The sequence below is a fragment of the Chinchilla lanigera genome, unplaced genomic scaffold, assembly GCF_000276665.1.
Source record: "Chinchilla lanigera isolate Chin_1 unplaced genomic scaffold, ChiLan1.0 scaffold00033, whole genome shotgun sequence".
Classification (NCBI taxonomy): Eukaryota; Metazoa; Chordata; class Mammalia; order Rodentia; family Chinchillidae; genus Chinchilla; species Chinchilla lanigera.
This window is the reverse complement of record NW_004955434.1, coordinates 19909240-19927647: the sequence shown is the minus strand read 5'-3', so window position 1 is coordinate 19927647 and position 18408 is coordinate 19909240. Positions and strand designations below refer to the sequence as shown.

Below are 18408 nucleotides of genomic sequence, written 5' to 3'. Positions count from 1 at the left end.
TTGCCTCCAGGAATGAGTTTGGGAGAACTGCTTCCCTTTCTATTTTTTTAAAGAGTTTGAAAAGAATTGGTATTAAATCTTCTCTAAATTTCTTACAGAATTCAGCAGTGAATCCATCAGGGCCTGGGCTTTTTCTTTGTTGGTAAGTTTTTCATTACATTTTCAATTTCATTGGCTGATATTGGGTTATTCAAGATTTGTATATCTTCTTCATTCATCTTTGGTAATTCATATGCATGTAGGAATCTGTCCATTTCTTCTGCATTTTCCATTTGATGAGAGTAAAGTTTTTTAAAGTAGGTATTGATGATCTTCTGAATTTCTAGAGGGTCTGTAGTGATATCACTCCTTTAATTCCTTATTGCATGGATTTGAGTTTTCTTCTTTCATTTTTTTTTTGATGAAGGCTGGCTAGGGGTTTATCAGTTTTATCTATTTTTTCACAGAACCAACTCTTTGATTCATTAATTCTTTGTATTGTTTTCTTAGTTTCAATTGCATTAATTTCCACTGTTATCTTTATACTCTCCTCCCTTCTTCGGGGTTTTAGATTAACTTACTCTTGTTTTTCTAGAAGTCTGAGGTGCACCCTAAGGTTGTTTATTTGTGTTCGTTCTGTTTTCCTAATGTGGGAATCCACTGCTATAAATTTCTCTCTGAGGACTGCTTTCATTACATCCCACAAGTTCCAGTAGTTTGTATCTGCATTTTCCTTTGATTGTAAATAACGTTTAGTTTCTACTTTACTTTCTTCTGTTACCCATTGGTTGTTCACGAGGGTGTTATTTAATTTCCATGTGTTTAGGGAGCTTTTGTGATTTTTTTATCATTTCCAGTTTATTGCACTATGATCCTATAATATGCATGGGATAATTCCTATTCCTTTGCATTTACTTAAGTATGTTCTATGTGCTATCATGTGGTCTATTCTGGAGAATGTCCTATGTGCAGCTGAGAAGAATGTGTATTCTAATGTTCTTAGGTGGAGTACTCTGTAAAGGTGTATTAAGTCCATTTGTTCACACATTTTCATTAGTTCTGTTATTTCTTTGCTGATTTTTTGTCTACTTGCTGTATCTCCTTGTGACAATGGGGTGTTAAAATCCCCTGTTATATCTGTGTTGTTACTTATTTGATTTTTCATGTCTGTTAACATTTGCCTTATATACTTGGGTGCTCCTACGTTTGGTGCATATATATTTATGATTTTTATCACTTCCTCTTGCAGTTTTCCCGTAACAGGAGTATAGTAAACTTCTTTATCTCTTTCAATCATTGTTGAAGTTCACCTTATCTACAAACAGCATAGATACTCTTGCTTTTTTCTGGGTTCCTGTTGCATGGAGTATTATTTTCCATCCTTTGATTTTCAGACTATGGATTTCCTTTTGAGTTAAATACGTTTCTTGTATGCAGCATATTGTTGGATTTTGTTTCTTTTTGGTTTGGTTTTTCTCCAGTACTGGGAACCAAACTCATGACCTTGCGCTTGCCAGGCAGGTGCTTTGCCGCTGAGCTAAATCCCCAGCCCCTGGATTTTGTTTCTTGACCCACTCCGCCAGTTTGTTTATTTTGATTGGTGAATTGAGGCCATTTACATTAAGGGTTATTAATGATAGTACTGACTTGTCCTTGTCATGTTATTTTCCCACTGTTCGTTCTGTACTTTCCCCCTCTGTTTAACTGCTTACCTTGCTTGGTAGTCTTTTCTATTGTTGGTCTTGAGACTGTGATTATTTTTATCTCTTTGTAACATATCGTTCAGTACTCTTTGCAGGATTGGTTTGGTGCTCATGAATTTCTTCAGTTGACCTTTGTCATGGAAATATCTTATTTCTCTATCAGTTTTTGAAAGACAGCTTTGCAAGGTACTGCAATCTGGGTTAGAAGTTGTTTTCTTTCAGGATCTGAAATACTTCACTCCAAACTCTTCTTGACTTGATGGTCTGTATTGAGAGGCTGCTGTGCTTCTGATGGGCTTTCCTTCATAGGTGATCTGTTTCTTTTATCTAACAGCTTTTAATATCTTGTTTTTCTGCTCGGGATCTTGATAATTGTGTGTCTGGATGTAGATTTATTTTTGTTATGGCTAATTGGGGTTCTATATACCTCACTTATGTGTATATTAAGTTTTTGTCCAATGCTTGGGAAATTTCCTGGTATTACTGCTGCAAATAGTCTTATGTCATTCATGTTGTCTCTTGCTCTTTCGTTGATACCTATCAGCCTTATATAGTTTTTCTTTGCCTCATCTTGCAGTTGTTGAATTGTTATTTGCTGTTCCTTCATTATTTTTAAGAGATCTTTTCTTTCACCATCACTAGCTGCAATGCTGTTTTCGAGGTCTGAGAGTCTATCTTCCGTTTCATTCAAGCGGTTCTTCCAGCTTTCAATGGAATTTTTAATTTCCTGAAGGTCTCTCTGAATCTGTTTTATGCATTCTAATTCTTCCCCACTGTTCATTCAAGGTTTCCATCATTTTTCTGTGCTCCTCTACTTTTTTATCTATGTCTCCTTTTGATATACCCAGCAATTCCTTCATTACGGTTGTCATGTCTATTTTACCTGAGCAATTATTTCCAATCTGATTTCCTCTATAGCCTGATATAGTTGGTTCTTACTTCCACTGCTATCCGTTCAGAAATATCAGCTGTGTGAGTTTCATGTTCTTCCACGTTGATGTTTCCTGGACTTGTTCCAGGTGGGGTGTTTGGCTGAGGTTGCATTTTGCTTCTTCTTTTTGTCATTTTCAAATCTACCTAGGTTTCTAGGTTAAGATTCATTCCTGAGATGGCAGAAGGGGGCACAGCCAGAGGACCCAAGCACCCAGACAGCTTACCCAGACAGCTCACCCAAGCTTCCCAAGTCCAAGGCCCCCCCCCATGGTGGCAGAAATGGGTGGGGCCGGAGGATCCAGGACCCCAGGCAGCTCACCAAGGATTCCCAAGTCCAAGGTCCCTCCAACAGTGGCAGCACGGAGTGGGACCAGAGGATCAGGGACCCCAGGCAGCTCTCCAAAGCTTCCCACTTCCAAAATCCCTCTGGAAGATGGCAGCGGGCCATTATTTCTTTTTACTAATTTTAATTTTAATTTGTTCTTGATTTTCTGTTTTCTTGATTTTCTACTTCTTATTTTTTAAATATAGGCATTTACTGTTATGAACTTTCATCTTAGTACTGCTTCTGCTGTGTTCCATACATTTTGGATGTTCAATTTTCATTTTTATTTGTTTCAAGAAATTTTTAAATTTCTCTTTTCATTTATTCATTGATCCATTAATCATTTAAGAGAATACTGTTTGATTTCCAGTACTGCTTTGGCAATCTGCTCCTCTCCATAAATATGCTCATGAAAAGCTGTTTTCCACAATGTACCCACTTGATTCATATTTTAATTACAGCATACTTTATAGTATTTTCCTACCTGTATTCCTATCTATAAGATTCATAAGAACAAAAACCATACTGTTCAGGTCATTAGACCTCAAAATCCTGAATACCTTAATTTTCCTTTAATTCATAATACACATATAAGCTATCAGATTTTATGGGCTCTAACTTTGAGTAATTTCTAGAATTCAACTATTTCTTAAATCTTGTTCCAGTACTCAAGAGTCCTATCTGGACTATTACAACTGCCACTCCAGCCAGCATCTCTGATCCCACTCATGCCTCTTTGTCAGCTTTCTGCATTGCAGCCTGGATGATCCTTCTAAACCATCAACCTAAATCTCATCACCCTTCTGATTAAAACACTTCAGTAGGCTTTATATCACTTTCCACTTAAAACGAAAGTATCAATGGTTTTCCATTGCACTTAGAGTAAAATCTTCATCCTTGCATGGCCTAGCAAGGTCCTGGGAGACCTGCCCCACGTCTGTCTAAGATCACCTCTCACTACTCCCTCCCTCACTCTCTTGATCCAACCACACTGGCTTCCATCCTAGGCAAGATCCTACTTAATGAGATTTACATTTGCTGCCTCTGCTTGGAATACTCTTTGTTCCCATAGCTAAGTAATTCTACAACACCATAGTAAAGTTATTTTTTTCACTTGTCCTTGTTAATATGCATAACTTCAAAGATACAGAAGCCATAAATACCATTATATACTCAACAGAATGAGCTTTATTAAGCAATGGGAGACAAAAGAGGAAATGCTCTACTTTATTTTTGGAAAAAATATGGCTAAACTATATAAACATATAAATTATAACCCAAAAAGCCTATGTTTTTTATAGCTGACATATTACCATAATCCTTGAAATGCAGAGTAATAAGGTTAACAGTATGAGTAATCTGATGCATAATACATGCAGTTTTTTTAAAAAGGTACTAGTTTAAGCCAGATATGGTGATGCACACCTGTAATCCCAGCACTCAAGGGGCTGAGGCAGGAGAATTTCTAGTTCAAGGCCAGCCTTTCCAATTCAGCCAAAAGTACTTCAAAATTCAATGACCTCAGCCAAAAACCATTAATCTCAGCTCAAGAATGATGAATAAAAGTCAAACCTGAAACATCAGATGTAAAATACTTGAAAGTTAAAACTAAAATCTTCAAGAAAAAAAAAAAAAAAGAGAAAGCTAGCTGGGGAATGATAATCTCATCACATTGGGAGACTGAGTCAGGAAGATCACAAGTTCAGACCTAGCCTGGGCAGCTTACTGATTCAGAAAGACTATCTCAAAAAAAAACTTAATGGGCTGAAGATACGGCTCAGTGTTCAATCACTAGTACTATAAGAAGAAAAAGGAAAAAGAAGAGAGAAAGAACTGACATATTACACTTAGGTAAACAAAGAAGGAAATTCCTGCCAACTTATGACTTTCCAGAAACCATAGAACCCAGAACAAAGAAAAATGACAGTTTTAAATTGCTTTTTTAAAAAAAGTCAATTAACCTAAAAGAAAATAAGAGACAGGAACAAAATACAGAATAAAGAGAAAACAAATAATAAAGTAGTACACCAAAATCCAACCATATTAATAATTATATTGCATTTTAAGTGAACTAACATTGCAATGAAAAGCAAAAATTTTTCAGAATGAATTATAAGAAAAACAGGACCTGAGTAAATATATTAAGTGTATATATGACTATAGGCTGAAATATACAGGATAGGAAAGATTTACTCTATAAAATATAACCATTAAAGGAAAGGAGTGGTTACATCAAAATCATGAAAGTATATTTGAGTCAAAGTACTACAGCTAAAAGATATTTTATACTGACAAAGGTTTTAATACTTAATTAGAAAGACATAAAATCATAAATATGTATGAACCTAATGAAACAGCTTTAAAATACACGAGGCAAAAATCGAGAGAATTAAGAGAAACAATCTACAGTCATATTCAGAGACTTTAACATCTCAAGAGATTTTAACATTTCCTTTGCATAAAAACATGAATATTTTAATAATTAATATTGATATCAGTAGTTAATATTGATATTTTAGGAGTTCTTTACCTTTACCTTTATTTTTTTTAATTTTAAAGAGAGTAGTACATGAGAAATAAAAAAATAGAACAGTAGCAGCATACCAGTATCACAAACATAAACAAATCGAAGCAAGATCATTCAAAGTGACACAGGGCCTCAAGACAAATTAATACAAATCAACACTGGTTGTTACATTGCATATCGCTATCTTCAACTACATTGCTCAGATTATCAGATGTAAGGATGAAAGATTGCTCAAACCATTAAAGAGAATAAGAAAATACTTCTTCAATAATACATTCGAGATAATACAGAGTTTCACTAGACAAGATGGTAGGAGTTCAGTGATATTTTAGGAGTTCTTGACCCAATAGTTTCAATGAACAAATTACCTACAATTACATAAAATATGTTCACCAAATTGTGTTCACCCAAGCCATATGCCTGGCCACACAAATCTCAATAGATTTCAAAATAATCCTACAGAGTACCATCTCTGACTATCATGCAAGTACATCAGAAGTCAATAATGACAAAAAAGATACACAGTAGGAAAAAGACAGACATAGATCAAAATTAAATGAGACATCTAAATATTTAAAAGTTCAAATAAAAATTAATCACAATATTTCTAAGGGATGAACACAGTGTCCTCATATGGCAACAAAGAGGCAAAGGCAGAAAAGTGCCTAGCTCGCTTCCTGTATACCTTCTATCAGGTACTCATTCCAGCCAGGGAAGTAGAGCCCTCACAGTCCAACTACCTCCCAAAGGCCCCAGCTCTTAATACTACTGCATTGGGGATTCATATTTCAAAATGAATTTTGGAAGGAACACAAACATTAAAACCATAGCAGATGGCAACTTCCTAAATGTATATTTATAGAAACTCAGCTTCAAATCAAGCAAAACTATTAATAGCTACAGAATTCAAAACAGTAGTCACATATATGGCACCAGTTAACAATTAGGCACATTATGGAAGCTCCCTGGATACTGGCAATATTCTCTATCTTGGCCTGAGTGGTATTTGTATGATTATGTGCACTTTGAAAAGTGTTACTGAGTTATACACTTCAAGTCTGTATACATTATTATGATACACTTAAATAAATGTTTATGAAAAATTTCATCAATGTTTTAATGAAATTTTATATAATATCCTAGCACATTAAGTAAAGCTAGTATTCTAATTACTATTTCAGGAAATAAGAAAATAAAAATGGATCTTTACACCAGTAAAGAAAACCTTTTAGAACTTTCAATGATACAAACAGCCTGCTGTGTGGCACAAGTGCCATAGGTTCATCATCACTGCATTATACCATGAAAGAGAAATAATTCTGAATGATTTGTGACCATGAATAACAAAAGCAAAGCTTTAGAACATTTTGAAGAAGGTAAAGGTTCTGACTTGGGGTAAGAATGGATTTCCTAAATGAGATGCCAAAGTACTACCTACAATGACTAATTTGTCAAAGTGAAAATAAGAATTCTTTTATATTAAATGATAACAAAAGAAAACGACATAGTCCACACTGAGATATCTGTTATACATTTAACTTGCAAGGGATCACTATCAAAAACATATAAAAAATTTTGTAAATCAATACGAAAAAATCCAATAGAAGAATGGACAAAAGATGTCAAATATATTTCACAGCGTAGGTCACATACTGATAACTAGTCATTTGAAGATACAACTCAATCAGAGATATGCACTTAAAGGCAAAATAAAATTTTATTTTATACTAATTCAGAAGGCAACAAATTAAGAAGTATGACAAATAACAAGTGTTCAAGAGGATGTGACTCAACCAGATCTTTATACATTGTTGATAGGAGAGAAAGTAGTAAAACAGTAAAATAAACTATCAATATTTGGTAAGAATAAAAATGTTATACTCTAAAACCCATAGTTTTCACTGTTAGATATATAACTCACAAAACTGCATACAAATGTGCACCAAGAATCATATATGTACAAAAATAGCAGTTGGGGCAGGGAGATAGCACTTTTTTAACCATATTCAAGGTCCCTGGTTTGAACCCCTGCACTAAAAATAAAGTCAATATTGACATTATTAACAATCAAAAGACTAGAAATAACCAAAGTAGTCAAATAGATGCATGAACAAGTAATTATGATATGGCTAATATTTTAAAAGCACTATATCCAACACAGGCATCAAAATTGTCAAACTATATGCAACAATACATATACAGCAGTAAGTTACACATAATGAAATAGTATACTATGACTGCATAAATATGTACTGATAAAACTTTTAAAAACATCAATATTGTAATAGTTTAGTGATTACCTCTTTTGAAAGAATTAAGGTAGAAAAAAGGAGAATGTAAGTAATAAGTAATGTCCTACTTTTTGGATGAGATGTTGAAACAAAGATGTTTAGTTTAATAGCAAAGTAAATTAAACAAGACTATGCATATAACAAAATAGTGTGTCATGATGTAAATGTTATGATTAATCCAGTTCAGTGCACCTCTTGTCAAAATATGCAATATAATATAATGCAAATTTAAAAACTGTTGCCTTAGCATGAAGTTTTTCACAAGTGAAAATGTTCTCAGTTCAGACATTACTATTGGGAAATAAGTAATCAATCAATTACTTGTGTGGGTTAATTCCAATTATGAATTAAATTTATAAAATTTCAAGAACTGCTGAAAGGATGTTAAAAACATAAATTCACAGAAATCAAATATCATAAAAATGTATTTCACATGAAAGTTACCTTGAACACTGTAAGAGGAACCACTGAACATTTTCAAGATACCAAGACCTGTCCTTATTTGTACTATGTGAACAATCTTCACAAAATTCTATGACAGATTCCATTCATATCAACATTTTTATGTAGGAGAAATGTTCAGGTAGAAAAGGAGGGAAATTTATTCAAGTAAGTTTACTTACCATGGGAAAAAGAAAGGTCAAATGACCTGGCCATACTTAAATATCAATGTAGAATTAAGACAAACAGGACCAGGAAATAAGTATCACATACCAAGCATTATGGTTAAGTATTTTATGAGATATAATGTTAGATATTCTTTCCATTACATCCTTCAGTAACAAGTCTTAAAAATACCATGACATTAATTTTCTCTTCAATAACAAAATAATTCATCACACTACCATATAGTTGTCCGTAAATATCCACAGAGGATTCTTTCCTGAACTCTCTGCAATATATCAGTATCTGTAGATGCTCAGGTCCCATATATAAAATAGCACGGTATTTGTATATAATATATTCATATCATCCTATACATTTCAAATCATGTCTTGGCTATTTAGAATACCTAATAAAATGTGAGCGCTATATAAATAGCTGTTATATCACATTGTTTAGGGACTAATCATAAAAAATTTGAATATATTCAGTATAAGTGTGATTCTCTTATCAAATATATTTGATCTGTAGTTGACTGAATTTACAAAAGCAAAACCTGCAGATACAGAGGGTCACTATGCTTGATGTACTCTGTATTTGTACATGAATTTCTGTACGAATCTACATTACAGACAAGGTTCATGTCTACAAAGAGTGTTAAAAGCAGCAAAATACAAACAGTCATAATTTGTATACTGGTATATGAATCTGATTCAATTTTAAATCAATTGTGGGAGGTAAGAAATATTTAGAAAATGTCTCTCACCTGGGCTGAGTGGTCTGAATCATCTTCTTGAGGTAAAGGATAGGGTGTTCCTTGCAAATTCTGAAGTTTTTCTTTTAATTTTGCATTTTCTTGTTCTTTTTGAAGTAGCTGATCTTGAAGATTAGCAACACTTTGTTGCAGCACAGCTTCATTTGACTTTGTGGTTTCAAAGCATATATGTAACTCATGGTAAAGCTATTTCAAAAAATCCAGATTACATTAATAATCAATAAACTAGTGATGTGTATCATGCATGCATGCACATGCACACACACACACACACACACACACACACATGAACTGTATATAACAGTGTACTTATCCTCCTATTATTTTTATAGCCTAAGAGAAAAACAAGATACAAATAGAAGGAAAACTAAATGGGAGAGCCAAATACCAACATAAAGACCAACTTGTGTGAAAAAGGTAATATGTATCACTCGCCAGTATAATACAGAAAAAGAGTACTACATTTCTAAAAAACATGAAAATATTTTAAATTAGCTACATTAATCTCAACGGGCTTCATGAAGAAAAGAAGTCATGAATTGAGGCATGACAGTTTTATTGGAATGGACAGGAAACAGTCATTCATTCTAAAGAGAGTAAAAATGTGAAAAAATTATGCATTGTGTTAAGAAAGAACATGAAGGAGCGATAAAGTGTGTCAGCCTAACTGAACTTAATTTATTCATTTAGAAAGAAAAAAGGAATATTTCATTGGGAATTCATGAAGACTGACATATATTCTCATTTAGTAGTATAGATTTCTGAAGTGAGGCAAAAGGAATAGTAAGAGACAAAGCAAAACAAAATTATAGACAGAATGCAAGGACTCTTCAAGGCCAGGAAGCTGGACTCGTTCTATAAACAACAGAAAGTTATTAAAGACTCTGAATAGTGTAATAAGCAATTCCAAAGGCTTCTGAACCACATCATTGGATAGAGACACAATTCCACTTCTTTGTACCCATTTTTTGCTAGGTTTTTTCTTTTTCATGCCACTGTGACAAAACACCCAAGAAAACTAGCTACATTAATCTCAATGGGCTTCACGGAAAGGAAGTATCTTTCAACTCAGCCATGACAATTTTATTGCAATGGACAGAAAACAGTCATTTTAAAGGGAGCAGAAATTTGAAGAAATTATGTATTGTGCTAGGAAAGGACATGAAGCAGCGATAAGGTATGATGAACTGAACTTACAGATTTAGAAGGAAAAACTAAAAACAGGAGTAGTTCATTGGGAATTCATTGAGACTGATACTTAAGCATGAAGTAAGTATTTTGGCTCACGGTTTCCGAGTCCCAGCTCTGTGTCAGTTGACATGCTGCTTCGGACCTGTGGCAAGGCATACGTCATGACAAAAGTGTGTGAAGGAAGAAAATTTTTATTTCATAGATGTCAGAAAGCAAATAAAAGAAAACAAAGCAGAAAGGGGCTGAGTTCCAAGAGCTCCCTCAAGAGAATGCTGTTAATGACCTAACTTCCTCCTCTGGGCCCCTAGCTCCTAAAGGTTCCCCACCTCCCAAAAGAGCCACAGGCTGGCATCTGAGCCTTTATCATGTAATATTATGGGGATACTTTAGATCCAAATTGTAGTACATGTGTATCTTAACTTCTCCATAGTTTTACACCCTGCAAAACCATTCACTCACCATTAAAAAATAAAAAATAAGTGGATCAGTACAACAGTTTAATTAATAAAGAAATATCCTTGTAAAGTTTTAAGATACTCCTACAATTCAAGTAAGCATGTATGATTTCTAAACTGCATTATCCAAAGAGGTTATCGTGGTATGCAGCTCTTTAAAATTTAGTAATTCTGCATGTACTGATCATGTGGTAGGCAGGTTCCCTTCAAACTCCACAATCCCCTGTACTTCTATTTAATAATTTTAAAAATATTCACTTACACTTACAAGCTAAGAGTGAATTACACACCATTGATATGATGTTATCAACTTCTCTTCCCTGGATAAGGTAAGTGGATTTTAGAATGTGTGTGTGTGTTCAATGTGTACTCATGAGTAGTAAGAATCTGAACTATTAACTAAGGCATATTTATTGAAGCTTTATTTACAATAGTAAAAAATAAACAGTACAGTAAAAATGGTTAAACAAATTATATTACTATTTCTAAAATAATTATATGCCATGGTTTTATTTCCTACAATGTTGAAATGAAACACATTATTACTGTGCTCAAAGGTATGTTAAAATGTATTTCAAATTCTTCAAGGAAATACTCAAAATGTTAACAATATTTGCCTTGGGACAGACCTATAAAAGATGTTTTTCTTTGTTTTTATGGATAACTATTTATAAATAGACACCAAAGAAAACAACTATAATGTTGACTAACTGCAGGCAAACATAAATAAATCATCAAGAAAGCCCACTTTCAACTGAGCTTAGCAGATGATACTAATGAAAATCCAAAAACACACTCAACCACCTAATCTTTGATAAAGGGGCCAAACAAACTCACTGGAAGAACAATAGCCTCTTTAATAAATGGTGCTGGAAAAACTGGCTTGCTACCTGCCAAAGACTGAAAACAGACCCAAGCCTATCACTATGCACCCAACTCAAGTCAAAATGGTTCACAGATCTCAATATTAAACCAGAAACACTAAATCTATTGGAAGAGAAAGTAGGTAAAAACCTTGAAGACATAGGGATAGGCAGAGAGTTCATCAACAAAATCCAAATTGCATGGGAAACACTTGAAAGAATCAACAACAGGGATCTCATCCTACTGAAAAGTTTCTGCACATCTAAAGAAATCACCAGCAGAGTAAAAAGAAAACCCACAAACTTGGAAAAAAATTTAGCTGATTGTCCCTTAGACAAAGGGCTTCTATCTAGAACATATAAAGAATTAAAAAGTATCAGCCCCCCCCCCAAATTCAAAGACCCAATCCAAAAATGGGCAGCTGAGATGAATACACACTTCTCAGATAAGGAGATACAAATGGCAAACAAATATATGAGAAAATGTTCAATGTCATTAGTCATTCGAGAAATGCAAATTAAAACAACACTGAGATTCCACCTTACCCCAGTAAGAATGGCTAGCATTAAGAAATCAACCAAATGCTGGTGAGGCTGTGGAGAAATAGGAACCCTTCTCCACTGCTGGTGGGAATGCAGACTGGTGAAACCACTGTGGAAATCAGTTTGGAGATTCCTCAGAAAACTAGGTCTAGAGGACCCATTCAACCCAGCTATCTTCCTGCTAGGTATTTTCCCAGAAGATCTAAAAACATCATATCATAGCGATATATGTGCACCTATGTTCATAGCAGCACAATTCGTAACTGCTAAATTGTGGAAGCAACACAAAATGTCCATCCACCGAGGATTGGATAAGAAAATTGTGGTACTTTTATAGAACAGAATATTACTCAGCTATAAAGAAAGATAAACTCGAGGCTTTTATAGGTAAATGGTTACAACTAGAGACCATATTCATCAGTGAAATAAATCAGACATACATGTGCAAGCACCGCATTGTTTCACTAGTGTAAAACCTGAAAGAGTTCATTTAAACTCGGAGGTATGATAGACATTGTGAAATGATAGGAAAACACTCAAAGGTAAAGGGCAACCGGGATGTGGGAAAAGAAAAGGGAAAGAAGGAGAAATTTTGTATGTATGTATATACAGGATAGTTAACAATGTTGTTCTACTGTCTTCTGTTTCTTTGCAGAAAGAAACTCAGTGAGTCCTTGATTAATCAATATTGCATGCCTCTATCTGTATTCATGAGAAGCCACTTTGAAGATATCAATATGTAATACAACAAGCATTGTTAATTTCCTACCACTTTGTTTGTAACTTTGTATTGTCTGTACTGTTCTTTTGCTATTTTGTAAAATGTTGTCTGTCTGTTAATGTTTTCCTCCTTTTATTTTTAAAATAAAAAAATTAAAAAGTTAAAAATAAAAGAAAAAAAGAAAATCCTATGTCTACCTGTCATGATCTAAACCAACTTCAAAATTAAAATACTACAATGGATATTACAATTTCATTTTTTAGTTTTTATTTTTTTTTTTGTCTTTTTGAGGCAGGGTCTTGATATGCAGTTCAGACTGGTCTTGAACTCAATTTGTAGCCCATGCTGGCCTTGAACTTGCAACAATCCTCCTGCCTAAGCCTCCCAAGTGCTAGATTACAGGGGTGCACCACCACACCCGGCCAAAAATGACAATTTCAGAATGACAGTCAAGTGAAATATCAATTTCCTCTTTCCTGCAGATGTATGTTTCAAAAATACATAAAAGGAAAATGGAATTCAATCTTGAAAAAAAAAGACCAAGAAAAAAAGATTAAACATAGAAAAAAATCAAGCACCAGATCTGTTTGTTCTTTCTTTGCTCTTCTTCAGCCTCAATACTAACATAAGCACAATACATCATTTCTTATAACTTGTCTCACTTGTCTTATACTTGTGGAAGAAACACCACCAATATTACCTGAATGTTCAGCAGGTATTTCACACTCAATGTTTAAAACCAAGCTGCTGTCTGCTGTCTTTAACATATCACCAATATTACTTCATCAAGGAGAAACCCCCTCCTCTATTTTCTGTGGTAATGGGGATTGAACCCATGGCCTTCACACTGAGCTACATGACCAGCCATTTTTAAAAAAAATTTTAAGACAGAGTCTCTTTACATCACTAAGTTGCCTAGACTGGGCTCAAACTTGCGATCCACCTGTCTCAGCCTTCAGGAGTAATGGAATTACCGACCTGTGCCACCATGCTCAAAGGAGATCCTTCTTTATCCTTATAATAGGAAAAGATCCCAGCTATGTTCTCACCCTTCCCCCTAGTTCACTATTATGACATTCATCCTTAGCATTAATGTCTACCATCAATTAAATTTAGGCTGTAAGAGGTGATAAATAAAGGGAGCAGAATGGTATCTACACCAAAACCTAGGGGAGCACCTTTCAGGCCCTGGAAGCAAGTGCAAAGACCTTGAGGCTGAAGAATACTTGGTATGTTCAAGGAATAAAAACAAAGTTAATATGGTTGAAAAGGAGAAAATAAGGGGAAGAAAAATGGAAGTGAGATCAGATAGGTAATGCACAGCCAGTTAACTTGCACGGGTGCTAGAAAGAATTTAGGCTTTTACTTTTTTAACGGGCTAGGAAGTCCATAAAGGGATTTGAAGAAAACAGTGTCTGACTTGATGCAATAAACTTTAGCCAGAAAATCTTTGTTCCATGTTGATAGTGCGTGAAAAGGCAGAAAATGAGACCAAAGAAACAAAGTGACGAACTACTGTAATCAGGTAATATATGTTTGTGGCATGATGACAGTAGGGGTAGTAGGAAATACAATTATGAAAATAGTTTGAAGGCAGCAGACAATAGCTTAGTTTTGACCATGTTAGGTGCCTGAAGTGAAAGGGATCTGGGAAGTAGTGGGTTCTGTGTTAACTCCAGTGCAGGTCCATTTCCCAATACTCCAATGTAAATAACGTCTGCAGCCAACACTGGCACTGGCCGGTGTGAATAACTTACATAACCAAGGTTGTTACTGCCACATGGCCACTACTGTGTGTTTTGGTATAAACAGGAGGGTGGGGGCAACCAAGCAGCTGGGGACTACTGTGAGAATGGGCTGGCCAGGGGCCTGAGGACTGCTGTAAGTGTACAGTGGCGGGAGACCCCAAGAGCAGCTAAACAAATGGACAATGGATAAGCAGCTGAACAAAAGAAGTTTAACCCAGTCCACAGCTCGCCTCTCTTCTTCAGGCTGCCCAAATCTCAAGTAAACTTCCCCAGTCTGGACTGGTAACAAGAAAGCAATCAGATATAACCTTTAAATTCAGGAAAGAGATTCAGGGTGGATAAACAAATTGCAAAGTTCTCAGCATGCAGATGGTTTGACTTTGAGAGCACAAGTGAGGCATAGATTATTGGATAGAATCACCTAGGATGTGAGTCAAAACAGTCGGGGATGTGTTAACACTAAAAAGGCACAAGGACTAGGAAGAACTGCAAAGAAACTAACAGGAATAGCTAGAAACTGAAGAAAGAAAATCACAAAACTGAAGTGTACTAGAAGCCAGAAAAGGAAAAAGTATTTCAACAGATAGTCAACAACAGCAACAATTAAAATTACTAACAAAGTGCAAATCTTCAAAGCATTTCAGCAGTGGAGGCTGGTTTAGCACACTAATGTGAAATCCAAAACAAAAGGTGGAGCTACTCTGAGGTAGAGAGGGTAAACTCTATCTTCCTGCTTGGCATCATTCTATCCTTTGGGAAACATGAAGGGAACACAGCATATACCTGAAACCACTATTCCAAAGTATTATTTAAAACACATGCTTATACTTAATGAAGTTATTCCTTGTGTTTTAATTGCAGATATTAGATTTTCCTGGTACAATTTTAGAAGAGAGCATTAAAAGAAAAAGTCAAAATTTATTTTACTAGTTAGACCCTCACCAACCTTACTTCTTAAATGGGAATCTGGTCACTCTCATAGTGTTAGTCTATATAAACTAAATTACAGAAATGAATTAGAACAGTATACAAAAAAAATACAGAGCTCAAAAAGGTATTTTTTAATTATAAGCTATAATTATTTTTGCTGATTCAGCTAGCATAATTAAATATTTGGATAAGCCTTCTTGAGAGCTTCCTAAAGTAAAATGACTACAGAAACAAAATACCCCCTCAAAATAGAGAAAAATCCTTGTAAAATATTGATTGATCCTAAAGACCTCATTAGCATTTCCCTTTGTGTTTGTGATTTGTCAATAAAATAATGTACAATTTTTATAATGAAAGTCTGCCTTAGGTCTTAAACTAGAATCATACTTGACCAAATATTTTCTCACATTAAAGGTGAGTAGTCCTACTCCCCAAATCATTCCTAGTTCTAGGGTTACACCCAATAATGTTTCATAGCACATATAAAACTCCAGTTTCTAAGAACAATAAGCTATGACACAAATATCTGTCTACATTTTAAATGATCCAATTCTGATAACTATAATGAAAACTCACAAGAAGTTAAATATTACAAAATGAAGACGACTTCACTGTTAACTTAGAAGGAACACTGTGTAAAAGGGAATAATAAAGCAACGCTAAAATTCTACAAATTTGATTTCTACATATTTTCCTAAGTTTATACATACAAACCTCTAATTTTATGACAAAATAAATGCATACTTTTTGATACGATTTACTTTCAGCCACGTAAACATCCTCCTGATTTTTCAGTACTTTCTGTGATTCCATATTGAGAACCTGGAGCTGCTGGATCAGCTCTGCTTGCTGTGCTGTGTGTGCGCTGTTCTGTTTGTAAAGATTCTGCAGCTCCTGCAGTTCTTTCCTGTGCAAACCAAGCAATAAATGGAAGCATGAATAGAGATCATCTCAGTTAAATAATTGTGTTCATCTAAGGCTATAGATCGGCTTCCTATTTTTCATCTATTATTTTTTACTGCAGGAAAACTTATTAAAAGAAATAATATATAAAATATTTAATATTTATCACATACACCTAGAAAGTATTGATAGAACTATGACTTTCAAAGGCAAATACTTATCAATTTACTTTTATAGCTTGATAGTAATAAAAGCTCTGGATATATAGTCACGGTACCACCTTCTTATTGAAATTTAGTTAACACTTCAGTTCCAAGAATTGGTAGGTACTGATGCCAACTACAGTTACCAGTTTTGTACACAAGGTAAGTCAATCCTTCATTTTGTATTATATAGAACTTTAAATATGCTAAAATGAATCCCAAAAGGTAGATTAAGTTTGCAAACCAAAGGCCCTTTAAAGCATCACTGCCAGTGCTACTTTATAACCTCAGAGTCCTAGGCTGGGATTCCTTTGATTCCTCTAATCCAAGCTGAAGATGACGAGACAAGAAAGTCAGAAGAACAACACAAGGGAAAACTAGAATTTCCAAACAACCTGGGGTAAAACTGGTAGGTGAGAGATCTACTGTATGTGTGATAGTAACAGTGGCAGCAAGGGTCAGAGAAAACCACACATCTGAGATAGTTTTCCAGATTCCTGTGTGAATTAATCCTCTGATATACATCACACAAAACTGGAAATTATTTTATATGTTCAATTTGAAGATAAAAATACTTCAAGAGATATATTTTATTTAAATATACTTTACAATATTTTCTTTACCTATAGCTTCAAACTGGTGATACATTTACATAAAATAAATCTTAAAGGGAAAAGGAACAAAAAACATTTGCAAAGTTCTCAAAGATGCAAGAAAATTAATATGAGAGAAATAATCTCTGCTTCTTAGAGGTTTAGGACATCAATATTCTCCAACTATAACCACAACCCCTGCACCTATATATGTATACACATCATCTTTCTGTAACAATTCTAAAACAGAAACCTGTAAAAAAAAATAACGGTGTAAATATGGGGAAGGGAAAACAAGAGAATTTATAGTGACAAAATGCCTCAAGGAAATGTGTTACCTACAATCAGAAAGCAAAAGAGACGACCCATGGTAATAATGGTTGCTAAGTATTGCCATTTTCCACAAATAAAATTGAAAAAAATTATCAAAGGATATAAGCAATTATATGTCTACCAGAGAAGTCAAGGCATACAGTTCATGAACTAAGGTATATGTTAGGCAGGAGACCTAAATACATATTGCCTTTAGAAAAGGGACATGATGAAGGTAAACCATGTATTTCAATACAATGTAAAACAATAAATTTACCTCTCCTCCAATAGTAAAAGATATCTGTTATTTCTTAATAAGGGAGCCAGAATTAGTAGGACCAGAACTGATATATATTAAGGATCATGTACTATAAAATATATGTATCTCTAGTCATAGAAATACACTCATAAGTAGGAAGATGCTGATACTATTATGAGGCACTTGAGTACTAAAACTCCACTGGAGGAAGAGCACATTTTTGTCTATCTTTTCATGCTATTTTCATGGCATACTTTCAATAAGTACAATGGAAGCATAATCTTACATTATGCATGTATGTTTATTTTTCTCCTTAGACCTCCCAAAACAAAAGAATGGTGTGCATATAAATACAGCAAATATAATAAATGGAATTTGATTAGCATCAAAGTAGGCAGTAAAATTATAAAACACATCTGGGTCACCAGAAAACACTGAATTTGTCTAGATTGCTACTCATTTAAAAACAAGGAAATGGGGGCTGGGGATTTAGCTCAGCGGCAAAAGCGCCTGCCTGGCATGCGCAAGGTCGTGAGTTCGGTTCCCGGTAC

The 18408-nt window shown here is 34.5% G+C and overlaps 1 protein-coding gene across 11 annotated transcripts in view; it reads right to left on the bottom strand.

Annotated features, from left to right (window-relative positions):
- Positions 1–18408, bottom strand: part of Cntln (centlein, centrosomal protein) — a gene marked incomplete at its 5' end in the record, with an annotated part of 307086 nt that overhangs the window by 190538 nt on the left and 98140 nt on the right. For 9 of the 11 annotated variants that reach the window (XR_001234816.1, XR_001234817.1, XR_001234818.1 and 6 more), the window contains 2 exon segments: positions 9128–9322; positions 16302–16494. Coding sequence is in view for 8 of the 11 variants with exons in the window: in XM_013516378.1 (XP_013371832.1) it covers positions 9128–9322; positions 16302–16494 (388 nt within the window). 11 annotated transcript variants of the gene reach the window in all.